Source organism: Tachysurus vachellii, chromosome 23 (assembly GCF_030014155.1).
Source record: "Tachysurus vachellii isolate PV-2020 chromosome 23, HZAU_Pvac_v1, whole genome shotgun sequence".
NCBI lineage: Eukaryota > Metazoa > Chordata > Actinopteri > Siluriformes > Bagridae > Tachysurus > Tachysurus vachellii.
The window spans coordinates 10,617,573-10,639,965 of NC_083482.1; the positions used below are offsets into that span (position 1 = coordinate 10,617,573).

Below are 22,393 nucleotides of genomic sequence, written 5' to 3' on the forward strand. Positions count from 1 at the left end.
GGCTTATCCATGGGGCTGCTTTTGAGAATAGATGGGTCAATTCAGAAAAGTTCAAATGTAGTCACATTAGAAATATGCATGACTCAGCTTGGCAGCGAACACATTGTCTTTTACTAGTAATTAGCAATTTAGCCATGATTTAGAATTTTAGCTGTTCCATTCACACAAAGTTAACAGCTGACCTTTCTCATTTGGCTATAAGCAAACGTGGCATAAAGCAAACACTAAATATAGTTGCGTCAGCCTGTCGGCTGGTAGTGCCTGCCTCTTTTATATGGAATAGTTTGTACATGTCAAGAAGTATTAAATAAAATCAGAAACAATTAGTAATTCCTCCATTTTGAATTACCTGTACAGAATTTACTTGCGATGTGAAATTTGTTTCTTTTTTCCCATAATGCACATTTTGCTAACAGAACATGTTTTTGTGTGTTTGTTACAGTGGAAGTGACAGTGAGGCATATGATGATTCTAGCTCTTCTTATTCGTCACTGGGAGATTTTGTGAATGAAATGATTAAAGGAGACATCCAGGGTGACACACCAAGTTAGTTATGCTTCCTTCTCCCTGACTTTTTCATATTTTTTGTTGCCTAATTAGGATGCTCTTCACTTTTCTGGTTCTCTCACAGATGTTGATCCCTTGACACATGCAGCGCTGGAGGATGCTAGTGAAGTAGAAATCCACGAATTTCAGGAGTATAAGAGTGAAAGTGAGGAGCGCGGGTCTGAGGCCGAGGGGCCTGCTGATGCCACAGATGGCCAGCCGCATCGCTCCAGCTCCAGCACCACAGCCTCTTCCAGCCCCAGCACCATCATCCAAGGAGTGAATCATGTCAGTACAGTAATTTGTTATTGAATCAGATTGCTGGTGCCGTGCACAGCTTTTGGCACCTCTAGCATATAATACATTTCATTTACCTACATTTATGTGGCACATCTATTAGTAATCAAGCATGCAACATTTGCGAAAAGGCTAATCGTTTAATTAGTGTCAGTCATTATGTTTCTTCACTCAGACTTTATTATGGTTCTTTAAGTTAATAACAGTTTCTTGTGCTAAATGAAACAAATGTATATTACCGTTAGTAGTGATTTCAATGTAAATTAATGGGAAGTTGAATTAAAAGGCTTTGCAAGTAGCTTACAGTGATTAATCCATTACTGAACAGTCATTTATGTTTGTGATGGAGATTTGTCGCTGGCTGGAATTGTTCAACTGCTAGAGTAGGTTCTGAAAATCATAGATCTAATGTGGGTTGTTGAATCATCGTGAAGAGTAAAGGGATAAACTCTGGCTGCTAAAAGAAAACCATTTAAATGGTAAATTCGATTCACGTAGACTTGCTATGTTTTAATCAAGTTGTGGAAAGTTTAAGAAATGAGTATGAGCAACAGGATATTTGTGATTAATTGTCTTTATTATAGGCTATTTAGCATTTTTTGGGTCAGAACACAGCAAAGTAAAAGACTTATAATCCAGAATCAGGAAATAAGAAAAGAAAATCTTAAGACTTTCATAAGGTTTGGAACTGAACACACAAATACAACGTCAGGCAGTGTAAAAGACGGAGGGCGATACAGTTTCAGTACACAGCGTAGTGAGGGGAAATGATGTTGAATAACAGCAAATGGAGAAAAGTTCCAAGCAAAAACAACAAATAGACTGATCCGTGACAAGAAGCAGGAAATGAGAGAGCATAACAGCAATGTTTTTCACATTAGTAAAGATTTAATTATATCTTGAATCATTGTAAGCATTAGTTAATTACACCTTAAGGAACCAGTTAAATTTTTTTCTGAATAGGATCCAACGGAGCCTGTTGAGATTGAGGCCTCAGCTAGTGTGGCTTTACAGAACTCTGTCCTTGGACTATGTCTCCCACCCTTCACTCGATCCAGCCCAGAGCCGACACCTACGGACTCAACAAATAAGAAACGGGAATATGATAACCCATATTTTGAGCCCCAGTATGGCTTCCCTGCAGAAGAGGAAGCTGACAGTGAGGAACAAGAAGAGAGCTACACACCATGCTTCCACCAGAATGTCAATGGAAACAAGTATGTTTGTCTCATTCAGGAACAGACTCACAATAGTTTTTATTTAGACCGTGCTTTTCAGTGTGGATATCAATTCCCAGTGGGGCTTTTATACTTTTAACCTTGCCAGACTTTAGAACATTGACACACATTCAGTCTGATGTGTGTGTCTGTGTGTATACGCATGTGTGTGCAGGCCATCTCGCCCATTGAGGCCCAGCAGTCTGAAACTTCCAGGCGAATGTGATGGAGAAGGAGACTCTAAGAACAGTTCTCCCAACTCCACCATCTCTAACAACAGCGGTGATGGCTTTGGAGGACTCATGTCTTTTGCAAGTGAGTGGCCTTCTCTTGTTATGCTCTTTAACTTGAAACTGATAATATTAAAAGAAAAATCCACCCTGAATGATTGCACATTATTCTTTATAAGTAATATAATGTGTGATATGTAATATGTGTAATATGTGTTTTTTCACTGGATTTTATAATGACATTGAGTAGAGTTGATTTTATCAACTTGATAACTGAAACGGATCCATGAATTAATCCTAAGCCTGAAAAATGTATTATGCATTCTGTTTTTTGTAGGTAACTTGTATAAGAACCATGGCACCAGCTTTAGTCTTTCCAGTTTGGCTCTTCCTAACAAAGCAGCCAGAGAGAAGAACACTCCTTTCCCAAGTCTTAAAGGTATGGTACAGTGTTCTTGACCTCCTTATTGTCCCTAAACCATCCTTCCTTTATTCTCTCTCTCTCTTCCCACCATTTTTAATATCACCGCCTCAGTCCAACGTTTTGAACATGTTTCTTCTGCCCTTCCCTCTGCTTACTGTCTGCCCGCCTATCTATTTCTACCTATCTGTCTGTTTAACTAGCTTCACTAGTTTCACTACTAGTCAAAGAAACAAAATGGTCAGTAGTACAGTACTGGGCTCGGACATGCAGTCCATATTACCGGATTTTTTTTTTATTATTATTTATTTTTTTGTGCGTTAATTTCCTGTTTTTTATTGTTATACCTTAATTTTGTTTCTTTTTTTTTTTTAAGAATATTTCAATTTTGATTTAAAAGAAGAAGCCGATCAAGGTTTGTAGGAATGTTGCCTTATTTCTTGCTTGATTTCCTGCTCGATCCTCGTCCTTCTCCTCTTCCTCCTCCTCTCTGATTGTTCATTGGACTGTGAGGTGCTACTGTGGAAGTGATCCATGAGCTAAATTTGCTCCCTTTTTTCTCGATATAATAGAATGTTGTGTTACCCAGAAAAATGGGGGCATTTATGCTACCATTTATATATCACTTTCCTGCCTAGCACCATAAATCATGTGGGTTTTTTTTTCTCCTTTTTTGTTGGTTTATGATTTTGGATGAATTGTTTTTTATTGTTCAGATGGTGGTGATGAGAGTCCTGACAGTCCTGGTATGTTTCATAGCTGTAGCCTGCACTGAACTAGTGCTAGTTTGCTGTGTTTTTCATAACCATAGCCCCTTTACCTCTGACAGAATGAGAATCCTTCCTTTCTTTTACTCCAAACTATTGGACTATTGATTAGTCCAAGGATATACCCTTGATGTGTGGTCAAGCATAATTCCATAGTGCTGATGTTTTTCCCCCCATAAACTATGTCTCAAAAATCGAATTTTGGAATTTCACATTTTCAGACTTTTGTTTTTCCTGTGACTCTCTTTGTGGTGTGTAATGTGTCCCATTTATGTGTTTTATACAAAGTTGTTACCATTTCATCACAGTTCTACTCTATTCATTTCAATAAATTTCAATCATTTGTGTAGCACGTTTTCAAACAGACGTTTTGAACAGACGTCAAAAAGAAATCCGAAGGGAAACTGCTAAATATATTAAACATGTTCATATTATCCCTAGTTTTACAAGTCTCTACTCTATCCCTTGAGATCACTTTGAGATTATCTACAGCAGCAAGAAGGTTAGTCATAGGTGCAGATTGCTCCATCACAGCAACCAGTATCCCATTTGGTACAAGTTAGTTGCTTGCTTGGTATGACAGCATCTGCGAAAAGGGGTGTATTTTGTTTTTATTGTGATTACACAGTGAAGTGATTTGCTCTATATTGTAGTGGAATATGACTAAAGTGACTATATGAACATTGACTAGGAAGATTGAGTCTCATACCCCTTTTCCACCAAAAAGAACCGGGTGCTGGTCCAGAGCTAGCACTGGTGCTGGTTCAGAGTTGGTTCCACTGGCGAACCTTCTAAGAACCGGTTTGCCTTTCCTTCGGCTATAGAGCCATCACAGAGCCGAGTCTGACGTCACTGTAAAGTGTCATGTTTCCCAGCGATGTCAGCGCAGCAGCGGCAAACACAACATCAACAATGGCGGATGTTGCTTTACTGTTAATGCTCATGGCTTTGTGAACCTACATTGGAACCTACATGTAATTTGTATAAACGGAGGTTGTAATCGAGAAAGTACATAACATTTATTTTATCATTAACACAGAAAAAAGATAGCCTTAGCATGTAGCTACCTACTATGTGATACCTTCATGTGTGCTGATAATTGATCATATTGCGGTAAAGTAAAAGTGTATTAAACATTAGTATACTTAAGTTACATTAACAAATGCGCTAACAGTAGCCCCGTCCTCAGCCCCTGACACAAGCGGTTCTTAAGTCTAGACCAGCAACGTTTTGGTGCTACTTAAGAACCACTTTTCCTGATTCAGAGCCAGTGCTTTGGCTGTCGAAAAAGAAAGCACTGGTTCTAAATTAGGCTCTGGCTCCAAACCAGCACTCAAACTGCCTCGGTGGAAAAGGGACAAAAGTGACAGCAAGAGCTTGTTTTGACCTTCACTGAGCTGCTGTTATGGCACAGAGTTGAAGACAGGGCACTGTAGGTTAGCAGAGCCAGATGATGAAAAAGCCCTCTAAGTAGCAAAGCATAGCTAATTTATTATTTTGCCATTGTAGAAGAAATCAAGAAAAAATACATACATTGCTGTTCTGCTTTACCTTGTATTTTCCCGTAGAAAGACCACAAAACTGTGTCTAATGGATTCGAATTTATCTGTAATGTGCATACCTATGGTGTAACCTCTCTTAAGATACACGCCAAGGCAGAAAAAGATTCTATATCAATTTATAGCATCCGGAATTCAGTTCATTAAAATACTTGAAAAACCTTTTCCTTCTCTTACACACACACACACACACACACACACACACACACACACTTGTTTTCTCTTATGCTCTCTCTGTTGGTTTTTTCCGCTCCGCTCTGTCCATATGTCTGGTGTTTGTGCTTGTGGGTTGATGTTTGGACTGGTTCTGTCTGGGCCGGTGTTGCTCTCTGTCCCCCTTTAACCCCCTTTTTGCACTAATTCTGGCTTCTGTGTCCAGTATTTGGGCTAAATTCTCTAATGGAGATAATAACAGAGGTCGGCCCGGGGAGCGGAGAAGGTGGGTTCCGCCCTTTGCTGCGTGAGCTGCATGCTTCTCCAAAGCCAGTCAACTACATCTCCCAGCATCCTCTTCTTCCACCTTTGTTTCTTGTCATGCTGCTGAGAGTCACCTGGTCATTTGTCAGTGTGGTTATCTCATTTTTGTGGCTTCATTTTTTCACAATTACCATTAAAACATAAAAGCGATTTCCACTTTTGTACAAGCTAGGAATTATACACTTAATATTTAGTGCAGCCAGTTAATCTGCTCATTTATGCCATTAATCCACTGAATTCACTGTTTATATGGGTTGGGCCCATTAGTTTAATTCTAAAATATATTACTACTGATACTACAGATTTTATTATATAACTTTTCAACTTGACAAATATGGCAACAGCAAGTAGACAGATTGAATCTGAAGCTGCTGCCTTTTTTTAAGGATACTTGTATTTAATTTCTGTTTAAAGTGAACATTTTCTGACAAAGATGTCTTTTAAGTTTATTTAAGTAATTTACCAACAAGGCCTGTGTTATACTGTAAGTATGCTGAAATGCAGGAATGTTGGATATGTTCTCAGGGTACTTGTGTTTGCAGAGTACTTTTTTATGGCCATGTATCAAGCAATGGTGAGCTAATAGAACATGATGTGCTTGTCCACTGAAATGGTTGCACTACTATGATATCAAAGTATAAATACATACGTGTTTACTTGCTACCAAATTAACTTAACAACTTGCCCATATACATTTTCGTGTACTTGTTCACTTTCTTATGTACATGCTTACTCTCATACTTGCATGCTAACACGTTTACTTATGTTACTACTTACCAAATAAATGCAAAAATTAGTCATAAATTTTAATGTTATCTATAAATAATTTTTGGGCAAGTCCTCACAATTCAGCAACTAGTAATAAAATATCTAATATTCATAGGCGGAACTAAGGTCTATGTGGCATTAAAAAAAAAACATTCTGTATATGTATCTCACGCTCACCATCACTCCCACTGTCTTAATCAATCAAACTCATTTCTGTAGTTATTATTTTTGTTTGTGCCTTCAGAATTTTCTTATGAATTTTGCTGAATGAACTTTAAACCACTATGAGCGAGATGAAAATAAAGCAGATACTGAAGATGGATAGATAAATGGATGGGTTTATGGATGGATTGACAGATGGATGAATGAATGAAAGAATGTGTCATGCATGCAACGTATCCAGTAAATTACACTGTTAAAGAACGACATTTCTTTGTCTCGTTAGTTTTATATCTTACTTCTAGTGCAATACCAAGAATTTAGTACTGAACCTTTGGAATCTGTTGAATCATTTATTTATTTTCAAAAACCATTTATCCTTTTCAGATACTTGTAATGGATTTTCCTGATCCATAAATTAGTCTCTGAATTGGTATATTTTTTTACTGAATAAGATTTACATTTAGCTATAACATTAGTTTATAACATGGTCCCAACCCAACAGGTGATCTACCCACACATCAACACTGAGTGTAGAAATGTGATCAGGGCATTTACACACCAGCTGTCTCGACAAAATAACTGTGTGGTTTGATCATTTGAACTGTTTCCAAATAATTTTTTCTACTATTTTGTTTGTGTTCTGTCTCTGCATGAGTCATATAACTTGTCACTTGACATATTGTTGCTTTGAGTCTTTTCACTTGCTCCTTTTTCCACTCTTCTTCTCATTTTGTTTACTGTGTGTGTGTGTGTGTGTGTGTGTGTGTGTGTGTGTGAGAGAGAGAGAGAGAGAGAGAGAGAGAGAGAGAGACCGCACCTGTAGCCTGTTTTCCATTGTCCTGCTCATCTTGTGTTATACCAGCTATGATCATACTGTTCCTACTGTGGTGTGCAATGTGGATTTGATTGGGAAAAAGTGAAAACGCTGTAATGCTTTAAGCACTCTTTTCTCTGCGTGCAGGATTCTTAAAAAAAAAAAAAAAAAAAAACAGAAATGAAGATGTTTGTTTATACGTGCACATGGCGTGATTTTTGCATCATGTACACTTTCGGCTTTTGTTTGCTGTGTATTGATTTTGTGTTTGCATTGTAATGATGTATTTGACACATCATTCAATAGGGTGTGTATGCATACATAATTCTCTATTATTCTGTGTACTTGATTAATATATGGTAGTAATTAACTGTTCTTTTCTCAGGCTCCCGTGCTCCTCGAGCACTGGTAGACCAAAAGTCCTCAGTGATTAAGCACAGTCCCACTGTAAAGAGAGAGCCACCTTCACCCCAAGGCCGAGCCAACAACACCAGGTAACATGCTTTACACATGACACTCCAGGCATTTTCAAGCTTTTGTTCTACACTAAGCACCAGAAAACTGGCTTGAACAACCTGAAACTAAAACACTGCCCTAGAGTACAGGCCTTGGAACTAATGGTCAGCTTAAAAGAGTCACGCTGGTCTCATCCTTGTGTCCAGTGAAAATCAGCACTTTCTAAAGGATGTAGTGCTGAGCGTGTTGGATGGCCAGGGTGTCGGTTGGCTCAACATGAAGAAGGTGCGCCGTCTGCTGGAAAACGAGCAGCTGCGTGTCTTTATGCTTAGCAAGCTCAACCGGACGGTCCAATCAGAGGAGGATGCTAGGCACGAGGTCATCAGAGATGTGGTGAGTCACTTAATCATGGCGGAAGAGTTATGTGAGACAGTTAAATGAGACAAACAGAAAGAAATGCTGATTCTCTCTCTGTGTGTGTGTGTGTGTGTGTGTGTGTGTGTGTGTGTGTGTGTGTGTGTTTAATAGGAGATTAGCAGAAAGGTGTATAAAGGCATGTTGGACCTGCTGAAATGCACAGTTTCCAGTCTGGAGCACTCCTACAGTAATGCAGGCCTGGGTGGAATGGCCAGTGTGTTCAGCCTGTTAGAAATTGCACGCACTCACTACCAAACCAAAGGTAACACGCAAGAGGCATTGTTAACTTTTATTCGAGTTTCTAAGCCGAACAAACTCACTCGCTTGAACTTTCTATTGAAAATGTTTCAGCAAAATTGATGAGTGACTGTGTTCCTTAGGTTGGATAAGTAGGTATCAACAAATACATAATGGTTGATGTATTATCTTGTCCTTAAGATTTATTCATTTAAAAATATCAGCAACTTCATCCTATGCTAATTTTAAAACTTCAGTGGGATTTCTTCCTCCACCTGTGTTTGGTTCTTTCCTTCTGTTCTTTTACATAATCTTTTAACAGCTGCTCCTCTTTACAGCAATTAATCAAGTAAATCTCCTTAAATCAACCACCTGTCTCTTGCTTATTTCCTCCATCTGATTTTTGTTCCTTGTCAATGTTTTTGTATGTATGTCATTTCACATGACGCCTCCTTATGGCACAGAGCCAGAGAAGCGAAAGCGGAGTCCCACGGATGGCACAAGCAGTCCGGACAGTAAGGAGAGTCCGTCTGTCCGCATTGAGAGTGCCAGAGCGGCAGGCGTGCTCTTGATGCCCAGAATTCAGCTGCCACCCCCTCCCACTGGGAAAGGGGCACACCAGTTTGACACCCGGAGTCTGAACGAAGAGAATTTTATTGCTTCTATTGGTGTGTAAATCTGAGCCCCCTGCATGTGCCTCCCTGCTTGTTAGAGCACCTGACCTAAAGGGACGATGTCAGTCTTTTGTTTGGGCCTTAACTCAGATCCTCTATTCCAATAAGTGTCTGCACCAAGAGTTTCCCAATCATTGAAAAGCATTGAAAATTATTCTGCATTCTGATTTGATTTTTAAAAATTTGTTTCCGATTTTTTGGAGTACATTCTCCGAATTAAATTTGTTCGAAAATCACTGGCTGGTGTTGACTCGTTACTGGATTATTGGAACGGACAGTGCCCAGTGTGTATGAACGCTCCACTGGAATGATAAGAATGTGTTGGTTTTTGACTCCCTGTTTGCCAGATTCCCCCTGAACCCACTGGTTGCATGTTAGAATAAGTTTCCTTTAAGCCACAAACCTGCCACTGTGTGTTTTGGAAAGCTAGGACTCAGTCCTGGGCTGTACCACTGCTCTCTGTGATAAAGGCCCGCTCTGTCTCAACTTCCCAGCATGAACTATAGAGCGCTCCTCCCCTGTAAACAGCCTCAGGATTAGTATTGGCTCAGACCCGCTTGGGCTCAGTTTGGTGTTCATATCCGGGTCTGCGTACAGGGGAATATTCCCTACTCCCTAACCTTTCCTTGTCTGTCCTTTGGTAAAGATGCACCTTCAATTCTACAGAATGTCTTTGAGATTGCACTTCCTGCTTCTGCAGCATACCATTTCACCCAGCAGCTGCAAGGCTGGCCTTTCATCCCCATCCCATGCCTATCGCTCTGCTCAGGCCTCCACCCTCACCCTGGAAAGTCACAGCCTGCCAAAAATCTACAATGTCTGTGGGAATATATAAAAATAATAATAAATAAGGAGACTGTCCTTATGAAAGCAGAGGTCTGAATGTCTTTCCAGGATCATGGTTGTAGAGCTCAGGATGCTTTGTAATGCCACCTCAATGGCTATGATTGGGTCATTTACATTACATATACTATTGAGTATAGCTCTGTGTGAACATTACAAAACTTCCTCATCTTGGAAAGTGACATTTGCATTGTTTAGGGTTATTTAGAAATCATATCATTCTTTTATTTTGTTTTGTTTTCATTTGATTTTTTTTTAAAAATATATGCTCATCCTCCAGTCCTCCATATCTGACAATTCAATCAGCTCTCTGACTATCTCTATGTCTTTCTCTCCTTGCTTGCAATGCATCTTGGGTAGAATTGTGGAGCAAGCACCAGGATAACAGAAAGCAAAAAGCTTTGGAAAAAGAACAGAGTAAGATCACTTCCCTAAGCACCCAATTAGATTTTCCCAACTTGTAAACTATGAAATATCCTCTTTTACAGTGAGAAAACCCTATCCTGTCCCTATTACTTCTTTTCTCAGAGAGACATTCTTCTGACACATGGCCCAAAATGAAAATGACTTGAATGCTGTATGCCCTAGAAAACTTTTAAGAACACTCGGTTTAATGTTGTTTTAGAGATTTGTTGAGATTATAAAATTTGCTTTTACTATTTTGTAAAAATTTGGTTTTAGCCACATCATTTTGAGTAGTTCCGTGTAGTAGTGGGAGTTAGACCATAGACCACAGACCATATTTGTTCTTGGTATGGTATTTTTTTGGTTTCCTACATCACAAATAACAAAGTGACTTCATATGAATGATGTCCTTTTAATTGTATTTTTTTTTTTTTATATGCACATTTTAATTAGCTACATCAATCTTTTCTAAAAGGCGTCTAATAAAAGCTTTTCGTTAAACAAGCAACCAGTGTATTTAGGTGCAAAACCTTAAAACACAAATGGTATGAATCTAGAAAAACAGTCTTTGAAACAAGGTTGGTTTTTTGTTCATTATCTATGTTAAACATTTTCATGTCTCTGATGATCTTTGATGACTTTTTTTTCTACACTGGCAGCACACTGAATGGCACAGTGTAATCTAGTGCTGCTCATTCGCAAAACTGAGATCACCATCATATTGGCACATTAATGGCAGCCAAGCTTTGTCCCCACTTCCCGTGTCTGACTGACTGGTTGTGTGTTTGCCTGCATGTATGACTGCTTTTGTCTGTGTGAACCTGTGATAAGGTAGCACTATGGTGAACAAACTGGTCTTGTGAAAGTTCTTTCCTATGCTGTAGTGACGTGGCTCTGGTACAGAAAGGTGCTAGATTGGGTGCTTGGTAAAGACTCGCTATTGTGTTAAGACCTGCACAGTGTCTATGCAGTGGCACTTATATTATTATTTTATACTTTATATTAGTAATTGCTACTACAAATATAGTCACATTTAATGGTAATAACATGGTGAAAAGTGGGTGGCTCTTATTCATCAAACTTGCACAGATTTTAGCTCACTTAATGACCTATGAATTAATCTGCATCTACTTCATGAAATGGTCACAATAGTTATTTATTTAGTCACTTATCTTTTGCATATGTTGCACTCCAGTCTCCCTTTGTATACTTTTAACATACATGAAACACACCCTTTCCTACTTAAAACACTTGCTATAATTCCCGATGATTATTTATCTGCAAATGAATTGTTTTCAGGATTTCTCCTCAAATTTACAAGCACCCAGTTATACCAATGATGTAACTCTCTCTGTGGAAAATGTGTACAATCTGCTATAACACAAACCCTGTGCAACACAAATGAATAAGAGCCAGTATTTTCCTTTGCCCTTGTAGTAACACTATACCCATTCAATAGGGACATGTGGAAGCCAGCTAATATGTGAGACGAGCTGTGATGATGTAGTTGGAGTAGAAGCAAGACAAACCCATGACTAAAATGACCATTTCCATTAGACTTGTTGGTAAATTATTATGAAAATGCTCAATGGGATTACACTGTTATTAGATCTGTCACTTTAATCAGCAGTAAATAACACAACACAAAATAAACACATTTCCAAGCATCCAGTGTAGCTCCAATTCTTAGGCTTGCTTCTAGACATTTGACGTGTCCCAGGCTGCAGTGCATAGAGGCAGATGAAGTATAAACTGATTGAGTATTTCCTGCAGGGGTGGATGGGGCAAAACAGCGTCCGGAAGGTGGCGACACAGAGGAGAAGAAATCCCAGATCAGTGCAGACAGCGGCCTCAGTGTGACCTCAGGCTCTCAGGTGCATTTGTGTGTGTGTGTGTGTGTGTGTGTGTGTGTGTGTGTGTGTGTGTGTGTGTGTGTGTGTGTGTGTGTGTGTGTGAAGTCCAATTAATTAACAGAGATTTATGAATTTCAAAGAATTTGTCTTGAAGTAGACTAGAACAGAATCCACATTTCTCTGCAGAAGAGTGATACAGACTCACTGGCGAGTTCAGAGCCTCCGGTTTTGACGAGGAGTACCAGTCAGGACTCTGAAGCCAGCACAGTGGTAGGGCACGACCAACCCTGAGTTACTACACATTAGGACAGTCGGGATTAGTTATTTCACTGTTTAAAATCCTTTTCAGATTTCTATAAAGCCAAATAAACAACATAAATGCTGAAACACACTAGTCATAAACATGTTATACAAATGTTTCATTATTATGTGTAGAGAGAAATATGGTGTTCAGTTTTATTAAGAATAGCACTTGATATGAATTGTTGTAACGGTGGTGTTTTTTACATTGTTTTTCTACCTATTTTTCCCTAGAGACCATATATGGCTATACATGGAATATATTTAAAATCTGTTTTATTAAATATTCATAAATGGACACATTTAGACCTCTTCCCTTTGAAGGAGACTGGCTTTCCTGTATCGCTTCCAAAGCTGCTCTCATGTTTCTCATAAATTCCATGTTGTGGTGAGCCGATAGTGAACTTTTTCTTCTGATATGTAGGTGAGTAACAGCTCAGGTGAGACACTGGGGGCTGACAGTGACCTGAGCAGCACAGCAGGAGATGGAATAAGCGGTCGCCCGTCTCCTCACCTCGCTCTGTCTCGTACCACCCTCTCAGACAGCGAGATTGAGACCAACCCTGCCACCAGCTCCATGTTTGTGAGTGTCAACAGTCTTAATGGCTTAAAAGACAAAAGTACTCTATGCCGTGATGCACAATCCAGATTATCACCCGATTTATTAGCTTTTTGTGAATTGGGTCAGATATGTTAGGAGATGGAAAAAAAAAAACACTTAAAGGACTGAAACATGGACTGTTGATTATGGTATTTGTGTGTGGGTGTGGAAAATGTAATAATTGTATATGTAAACTTGAATCTCAGGGAAAGACCCATAAGATGAAGCCTGGTGTGAAGGAACCTGTTGTGGGTGTGGCTAAGGTAGCTCCTGTCCAACCTACTGAAGATTTCAGCATGAGGATCTACCTGTGTGAGGGGCTTCTGGGTAGGACTGCTTACATCTCTTTACCTAAAAATCCACTTCCCTCATGTTCTCTCCAGCTCTTTTTAAAATATCCCACTCCATTTCTATTTAATCATGCCTTCTCTTAAAATACTCTTTTTCTGTGCTGTTGTAAACAGCTTTGTTCTGAATTCTTCTAAAATTGCTTCAATATTTATCTTTATTGTTTAACACTAACATTTGTTTTCTTTGGGGTTAGTTCATTTATATATTAATTGCCATTATAGAGTATGGGGTTATATTTTAATTTAAATTATCTTAAAAATATAGGGTAACATGACGGGTTAAACTATCTTTATGTCTAAATTACATTTCCATAAGACAGAGCTGAACTAGTAAAATATTCACTGTATGTACACTGTATTGGCTTCTATGTACACTGTACTGTATCTCTATCTTTGCTGTGCATATATGGTATATGGAGTATTGTTTGGTTTTCTGTAACACTGTACAGACTGTTTGCTAATACACTAATGCATTAACAGTACCCTGCTCTGCTGCTCTGCCCCTTTGCTTCTTTTTCTCTTTCCTGCTCTTCTCTTTCTTTTAATGCTGCAAAGGGAGGGATAAGAGCTCAGTGTGGGATCAGCTGGAGGATGCTGCCATGGAAACATTCTCTCTGAGTAGGGTCTAAATCTGAATAATGACCTGGGATACGTGTGCTCATGAGGGTGTGGGTGTGTTTGTACATGGGATGTTTATGAAGCATGTACTGTATGCTTGTGTGTGTGTGTGTGTGTGTGTGTGTGTGTACACAGTATGGGAAGTGATGTATTCAGAATAATTCAGAAAGAGAGCTATAAATATACAATTTTAAATATACACCAATAGCATTTTTGCTGTTATTGTGAAATTGAAAGCATCTCTGTTGGCAGGACCGGAAATAATTTATAGCATCTAAGCCAACAGCAGTGCTTCCTTTCTTGGGCTTTGTAGCCAACATTTGTTAATTTTATATATGCTAAATTTAAGTCTCACACTGTCTCTATATGCAGTGTGCAATTACAGGCGATGGAAAAAGTCATTATAATCATTTTTAGGTGTAAAACTTTTAAACACGTATTTGTTATTTGTACAGTAATGTGTATGTATTACATAAAAATATAATGTATGGAAGCCATTGTTCTTGAAGTGAGGGGGTGATTAACAGTTATTAAGCATGAGTACTGTGTGAAATAGCACTTAGGCTTATATTAAAATGTGTTGCTTTGTTGTGTATAAATTTCAGCATACTGCACAGCAGTGGCATTTGTGAGGATGACTGTTTCAATTTGTCACCTAGATTGTGCCGAAACTTTTAATTATCTCACAATAATTTGTGTGTGCGCGTTTAGGTAAGGAGCGCTCTACTCTTTGGGACCAGGTGCAGTTTTGGGAGGATGCATTTCTGGATGCTGTAATGCTTGAAAGGGAGGGAATGGGTATGGACCAAGGGCCACAGGAGATGATTGACAGGTAGGCATGCGTGGTGGGTGTGTGTGTGAGAGAGTGACTGATGACTGTAACACGGATAAATGTAGTGCTACCATTCATAATAAGAAAAATAACAGGATGCTGTGGTGATCTACTCAGGTACCTGTCACTGGGTGAACATGACCGTAAGAGACTGGAGGATGATGAGGACAGACTGCTGGCCAATCTCTTGCACAACATGATAGCCTACATGTTAATGATGAAGGTGCACATTGTTTTTGGCTACTTAAATTCAAAACTCAAGCTAGTAACAATCATTATTTAATATATTGGTTGAATGTACACACATTTTGTTCAGGTGAATAAGAACGACGTCAGGAAGAAGGTCCGCCGTTTGATGGGGAAGTCTCACATCGGGTTGACATACAGCCAAGAGATCAATGAGGTTTTGGACCAACTGTCACATACGGTAAGAACCGATCTAGCCCACTTGCATTTGCTTATATCTGCTTTAGTTTTTCTCTTCCCACTCACATCATTTCTAGAATTCACTGCAATATAGGAAGGTAGTTCAGGTCAAAATAATTCAGGTAATGTTTTCTGTGTATGGTTGTATTACTCTGCCTAATTATTGTCATTATTGCAAGCTCATTAGAAGGATAAGAATCAGTCTCAAGGTGTATACTTACAGGTGATCTTTGCATATACATATGCCACAAGATATTGCTCCGAGTATTTAATAAATGATTACATAATCCAATAATGTGATCATGGCACACATGTTGTTGCTATTTTTGTGTAAAAGGCACTTAAATAGTTAGTCACTCATTATGTTTCTTCTTTCTGATTCTGATGCGTCTTATTTCATTCATGAGTTGTGAATCCGATTCCTGTAAGTTGCTTTAATCCAGTTTTTAAAGGGAAAAGTTGATCATATTGTGATTATATTGTTATATTGTGTCATTGTAGAACGGAAGGGAACTTCCCATAAGGCCGAGTGGAAGCCGGCATATAAAGAAGCAGACTTTTGTGGTACATGCTGGGACAGATACCACAGGAGACATATTCTTCATGGAGGTATGTATATGTGGCAAAGGTTAAATGGACACACGAGGTCTGAACTGCTTGTTCTAACAAGTGAGATTTTGTAAACCGCTTCATCCTTTTGTGTGCGTGAGCAGGTGTGTGATGACTGCATCGTTCTACGCAGTAACATCGGGACAGTGTATGAACGGTGGTGGTATGAGAAGCTGATCAATATGACCTATTGTCCCAAAACCAAAGTTCTCTGTCTGTGGAGGAGGAATGGACTGGAGACACAGCTTAACAAGTTCTATACGAAGAAGGTGCGTTCTGACCTTATTATTGACATTATTACACAGGCACATGACGGAGGTTAAAGTAGGCTTAACATCTGTCATAGAAGGCAGCTAATGTTGTCTGTCTGCATAAAATGAACTGATGTGGAATAAATATACCTGTTTCATTGTGGTTCTATCTTTGTGTGTGTGTGTACACTAGTGTCGGGAGCTGTACTACTGTGTTAAAGACAGCATGGAGCGTGCAGCAGCAAGACAGCAGAGCATTAAACCAGGTATGATGTGTGTGTTGATGGAGTAGTTGCATATCTCTCCATTTGTTCATAATTTTTTTTAGTTCATTAGCAAGTAGTCCAGTGTAGTGGTTGTAAAACCTGGCTTATATATGTTCATTTTAAATAAATGGTATCCACCCGTGTGCATTTAAAATACCTTTTTGTATAATACACCTACGTACACCTAGGTTTGTTGGGAACATGCCTAAAACAAACAGCAACATGAAGACAAAGGAGTTATCAAAACAAGTCTGAAACATGGTTATGGCAAAGTATTAATCAAGGTTTGGAGATTTGGAGATTAAAAAAAAATCCAGCATATTATTCAAACATGGAAAGAATATGGCACAACCATGACTCTGCCTTAGGCAAGTCATCCACTATTAGTTAAGAGAAGCAACTAAGTGTTTAAGGGTAACAAACAACATGATGCTACCACCACCGTGATTCACTAGGTATGGCATTCTCTGTTTGATGCAACAAATGTCTGCCAAATGTACCACTTTGTGCTGAGGCCAGAAAGTTACATTTTATTCTCTTCAGACTAGAAACTTATTTCTATAAGAAAACCTATTTTGTGTTTGAGGCTCCATGAACAAGCTCATTATGATTCTCTTGTGGTCGTATGTACATATAGGTCCAGAACTGGGAGGAGAGTTTCCTGTGCAAGATATGAAGTCGGGTGAGGGGGGTCTCCTGCAGGTCACTCTCGAGGGGATTAATCTCAAATTTATGCACAGCCAGGTAGGAGGCCATGTCAACGGCCCAGATTACCATGCATGCATGTAAAAAGTCAATGCCCATCAACATGCACATCCTCAAACTCTCTCCCTTCCTCTCACATCTCTCATTCAGTCTTTCTCACCCCTGTTCTCTCTCTTGCTTTCATGCCTTTTTCAATACTGTCTTTCTTTGTTTGGCTGTCCTCCTCAGAGAACCTCAAAAGAACAAAACCGAATATTAATTGATGGGAACTACTCTAAAGCTGCCACAGTAATCTTTAAAAAAATATGTATTATGCAGAAATTGTGTTACTTACTGCGATGTTGTCCCTGATTAATTTATGGTTCTAGGAAGAAAAAAGTAGGCAAGAATGGATTTCTATGAGGGATAAACCTCATGACACTGAACGAAACTAAAGCCATAGTTGAGTTATAAAAATGGCTCCAGTGAAATCTGGATAAATGAATAAATTAATTATTTTTGGTTACCAAAGAGGTTCTTGGAGGAGTAGCGCTTCTCTTTTTTTTTTTTTGCTTTATTTGCTGGATGTTTGTCTTTAAGTTGCTTAGTCACTAGCATATCTTTGTTTTTGTTTTTTAAGGTGCACATTACGCATAAACTATGTCCAGTACTAACTGTTGTTCACTGTGGTACCAATCCTTTGTCTTTACAGTGTGTGGATATGTGTTGCTGTGATTTTGAAAATGTTTTGGTATGTCTGAGGTAAGATGTAGGACAATAAGTCTGAGTGTGTGGGTCGGTGAAACACAATGCTGGTTAGTGAGTAGAGACAGGACTGGACTGCAGTGGTCTAATGATTTTAATACATTCCACAATAGAAAGGTTTTACTAGAAGTCTGAACATCTGCCTTATTGAGGTTAGTGACCTTTGGTTATATAAGCATCACTTTTGACATCTTGGGGATTTGGTGCGGGAATCTGGTGTGAAATGAGACCTGTTTGCACCCAGTAAGGTTCATGCAATTTATATGAACTATAATAATAATTTTGTGGCCATATGAGACATGAATCAAGTGAATAGAACAAGTAAGTTTTTTCAGAGCAGTCACACACACATGTATATATTCTTTTTCAATTCTTCTTTAATTATTTTTTTTAAGGTAAAACAAAAATAGTGTCTTAGTAAGGTCCCAGAACGGCTTCAGTGCACTTTGGCATATGGAAATGTACTGGAGGCATGAACTATTTTCTGAAGATATTAATTCATTGGTGTATTTATGATGGTAAAAGAGAGCACTGTCTAACATATCAATCCAAAGTCTCTCATAGGTGTTCAGTCCTATTGAGATCTGGTACCATCTACATCATTTTCATCCTCATCTAATGGATGGGGACGGGTTCATTCGTGTTACTGGATAAAGGCGATCAGTCCGAAGAACTTTGTTGATTTGCAGCGAGTCTTCGAGTCAAAAAGAACAAGTAGACTCATGTTTTAAGAGGATACATAAGAGGATAACAGACCCCTGCTATTTCCTTTAATTTGTCACCCATCTGAACTTTACACCGGTCATGTGTTTGCTTTAGAATTTGCAACATCTAGTAATATTTATTGTAAATGCTTTTAAGCAATAACAAAACGCTATTCTAATTTATACTTCTGAATACTAAAAACCATTTGTCCTTTATTTACCTTTTAAGCATTTTCTTGTTTAGGGTGTTAAGATAGACCTCACTCAGCATCATTGTAAAAAGGAATCAGTATAAAGAGTGAGGATTGTCATTAACTTCCATTCCACCGATTCCATCCAACCTGAAAGTTTTGTCGATGTAGAGCTGAAGTTGTTCACTTCGGGTGTGTAGTAGGTGGATGTTGTGTAGGCATTGTGTAGGTGCTGCTTCTCTGCTGCAGTTTGTTTCCCTGAGGTTGCCAGTCCGCACTGCTGGCGGAGGAGGCATGGAGGGCAATGGAGTGGGATTACAGCAAGGCTTCAAAAACGAGACCGAGCACAATGACCCATTAATAAAACATTTTTTGTTATGTTTGCATTTCTTATCATTTTTTTTCTTGATTTATTGGTTACTGATTCCTGGGGGGACGTAATGTAGTGCCAGTGGGTGGTTTATTTTTCTGCTCTTTTGTGCGATAATAATCCAAAGCGTTTCTCTCCCATGCTCTCTCTCCCTGCAAGGAGCGGAAGGTACACCACCTCTGCTGTCTTTGCTTGTTAGCGGGTCATGTTTTTTTTTTTTTCCCATTGGCTTTCTTTTCTTTCTTTTCTTCATTTGTATCTGTTGTAGCTGACCTGGGTTCTTTATTTTATTTCTTTATTAATTTAGTCTTTCATTACTTTTGTCTGTTTAGATGATGGAATTTTTCATGCGTGTTTCACATGGGCCTCAGACCTTAGTTTTCATTAATATTACCATACCATTTCATTAATATTATCATCCATGTGTACAAATAATTACACAGCCGCTGCACTTAATTTCACTGGAAAATTCAGGTTAATATTAATACATTTTTCATTCATTTCTTTACTGCTGGGTAAATCAAGTCTGATGTAATACATATAACTGACTGAGACACATCCAGACGTCATTCACTCACGGCCCATGTTAGCTTCTCAGCATGGAAACTTCCTCTCTCTTGTAGTCCTTTTGAGTTCTGGTAGCTTTTACAGAGCTTGCTTATTATGTGCTGTCTTTGTTTCTCCCTGTTTTACTGTCTACTGACTGTCATTTCTATCAGTGTTTTGTTTTCTTTTTCAATTTTTCTGTTTCCACAAGTGTAATTGAGTTGCTAATAATGTGCTCTTTTCTTTTGTTTGTTTTTTCATTTTAGGTTTTCATAGAGCTGAATCACATTAAAAAGTGCAATACAGTGAAGGGAGTCTTTGTCCTGGAGGAATTTGGTAATTACCCCATTCTGATTCTCGGCCTGTACGCGACACGGCAGTAAACCAAACTAAACAGTAAATATACCCAGATCAGATTGAGAGAGTTCACATCGCACTATTTCCGTAACACATCGGTGATGTGCAGCACTTTATGTAGGTATCTTGGTTGATATAGAGAAAGGTAGAAGATCATCCTCAATGTGTAATGGAGTGGGATCTGTCAGTCTTTGTTGGTTAACGTGACATCAGTTTGACAGTAGAATTGTCTTGTTTTTTCTCACCTAGTGTTATTAGCCTTATCCTACATCCAGAAATGTGTGTTTCTTAAATCGTTGTGTTACACCAGAACAAATTTTAGCCATATAAACCCATCTGTTTTATTTTGATTTAGTTCCATGCTGTACAACAGTACTTGTAGTTGGTTTCTTGTCAACTTTATGATGGTGTAGTTTTAGCTGCAGGGTTAGATAGGGTTACTGCCGTGTCTCTGTGCTTCCTTTTTGTAATGCGCCCCTCATCTTTGCTGCTATGAAAACCTTCATTCTCCAGCAGGTAAAGTGCTTGTCACCTTAATCTTTGTCTGTTCCTCTTTCCACGTTACTCCTTTCATTCATTCGTCCTAATTGACTGATAATTGTCTTTATCTCATCTTCATGGCCTTGGCTGTCCGATGTTTCGCTAAGATCACATGCTTTCGCTTGTAGCAGTAATCATTTCATGAGCTGTTCTAATAATCATTCCAAGGCTGGCAATCCCTAAATCATGCCTCTTGCTCTGAGGCTGTTTATCATTCTCTAATCCCCAGTGGAAGAGTTTACTTGCCTTTTCTTTATGTTCCACTAATGGTGTCTGTGCTCTGAGCTTAGCAGGGAATGGTTGTCATGTTGAGACACTGAATGGTTTAAGCTGTTGTGATGGTCATGTTCAGTTACTTTACTGCAAACAACTTGGTCGATTAATGATTCATATTGAATTTTGATGAATAGGATTAGATTTTGATAATGGTCTTGATAATTATACACTTACATGTCAGTATTTTAAGCAAATATAGATAAGCTACACCTTTACGATTTTATGAAGTGAACCTGCCATATAGGAGTGTTAGTGTTGTACCACAGACCATGCAGTCTGATTGAAAGTTTTGACATTGAAAGTGCTGCCATAGTTATAGCAAGGGTTGCTATGAAACAGCAATGATTGTGTCACTCCAAGCTGTTTTAAATTGCTTAACATAAAAATTAGCAAAATGTCTTTTGGTCAGATTTAGATGTGTGTGACATTATTATTATTATTATTATTATTATTATTATTATTATTATTATTATTAACAGTGGCCTAAGCCGTAGCCCTGAATATTACCAGTAGATGGCAGACAAAAACAATAACGCTTCATTTGCCAGTAAATCTGCATAAAAGGTCAATTTCTTTCTCCTACTGTGAGGGAACAGAGTCTTTACTCTGATGTCTTTCCACAGATATTGGAACACCAACTATATATTAAACTATATGTATTTAGCCAATATTAAAAGTACATATTTGAAAGTGTTTAGTTTCTTTGCCTTACTTTTGTCTTTGCTTTGTAAGCTATAATAGAACAAATCAAGGTTGTGTGTTATTGCAAAACCGCTTAGAAATTCTACCACGTTCAGCTGTCTGAGAGTCTGTCAGAATCTATCTAGTGGAAAGACTCAGGAGCACAGGACTAAGACTGGCCAGACGTGTGTCAGGCACTGCGGCATTGCTGGAACTTTTTAAAAGCATTGACACTCTTGTTGGTTCACGTAGGAATTACCTGATGCATACCTTTAATTTGTTGATCCTTTAATTTGCTCAGCTGTTCAACTCAGTAACGTTACTGAGATGTTTAAAGCATCAGTGACGCTGCAGAACATGCTACATTCATGCACTGTATCTCAACCATGACAGTGTCAGAGCTCTGCCGAGAATAATCCAACACGCAAATTATACCTGGTCATCAGTGGTCCCTTTCTGTAGATGGACAGGGCAGGAAATAGCTGATAAATTGCCTGGTAGCAGTTAGTAATTGTAGACCTAAAAAGTACACCTATATGGTAGGTTTACCTGAAGAACTAATGTAATGAGCTAACGTTCTCATAGGTTATATAGAACTGAAGATAAAGATTACAGTGTTTAACTATGTGTTAATTCTGCCATGGGACATATATGTCCTCCCTCTCTCTCTCACTCTCTCTCTCTCTCTATATCTCTCTCTCTCTCTCTCTCTCCTGTTTCCTTGTCTTTTCATACCTCTTCCAAACTCTTGTTTTTCTCTCACACGTGTGATTTGCAGTTCCTGAAACTAAAGAAGTGGTGATCCATAAGTACAAAACTCCCATGGTAAGAAAAAGCAGGCCAGTAAATATTGTATTCACTTAAGAATATTATGTTTGTTATT

At 38.6% G+C, this 22,393-nt stretch overlaps 1 protein-coding gene across 30 annotated transcripts in view; it reads left to right on the plus strand.

Annotated features, from left to right (window-relative positions):
- The window catches only part of madd (MAP-kinase activating death domain), a 47,331-nt gene that overhangs the window by 23,159 nt on the left and 1,779 nt on the right, over window positions 1-22,393 (plus strand). For 2 of the 30 annotated variants that reach the window (XM_060859085.1, XM_060859089.1), the window contains 24 exons: window positions 443-546; window positions 632-834; window positions 1,807-2,060; window positions 2,236-2,375; window positions 2,628-2,729; window positions 7,644-7,752; window positions 7,921-8,107; window positions 8,243-8,393; window positions 8,833-9,036; window positions 10,246-10,302; window positions 12,064-12,164; window positions 12,330-12,413; window positions 12,868-13,026; window positions 13,251-13,371; window positions 13,950-14,012; window positions 14,724-14,844; window positions 14,962-15,067; window positions 15,161-15,271; window positions 15,772-15,879; window positions 15,984-16,148; window positions 16,324-16,396; window positions 17,034-17,140; window positions 19,923-19,992; window positions 22,289-22,335. In XM_060859085.1, the coding sequence (XP_060715068.1) occupies window positions 443-546; window positions 632-834; window positions 1,807-2,060; window positions 2,236-2,375; window positions 2,628-2,729; window positions 7,644-7,752; window positions 7,921-8,107; window positions 8,243-8,393; window positions 8,833-9,036; window positions 10,246-10,302; window positions 12,064-12,164; window positions 12,330-12,413; window positions 12,868-13,026; window positions 13,251-13,371; window positions 13,950-14,012; window positions 14,724-14,844; window positions 14,962-15,067; window positions 15,161-15,271; window positions 15,772-15,879; window positions 15,984-16,148; window positions 16,324-16,396; window positions 17,034-17,140; window positions 19,923-19,992; window positions 22,289-22,335 (2,947 nt within the window). Of the gene's footprint in view, window positions 1-442; window positions 547-631; window positions 835-1,806; window positions 2,061-2,235; window positions 2,376-2,627; window positions 2,730-3,427; window positions 3,458-7,643; window positions 7,753-7,920; window positions 8,108-8,242; window positions 8,394-8,832; window positions 9,037-10,245; window positions 10,303-12,063; window positions 12,165-12,329; window positions 12,414-12,867; window positions 13,027-13,250; window positions 13,372-13,949; window positions 14,013-14,723; window positions 14,845-14,961; window positions 15,068-15,160; window positions 15,272-15,771; window positions 15,880-15,983; window positions 16,149-16,323; window positions 16,397-17,033; window positions 17,141-19,922; window positions 19,993-22,288; window positions 22,336-22,393 lie in introns of all 30 variants that reach the window. The other 28 variants (XM_060859086.1, XM_060859113.1, XM_060859102.1 and 25 more) reach the window with 17 other exon arrangements.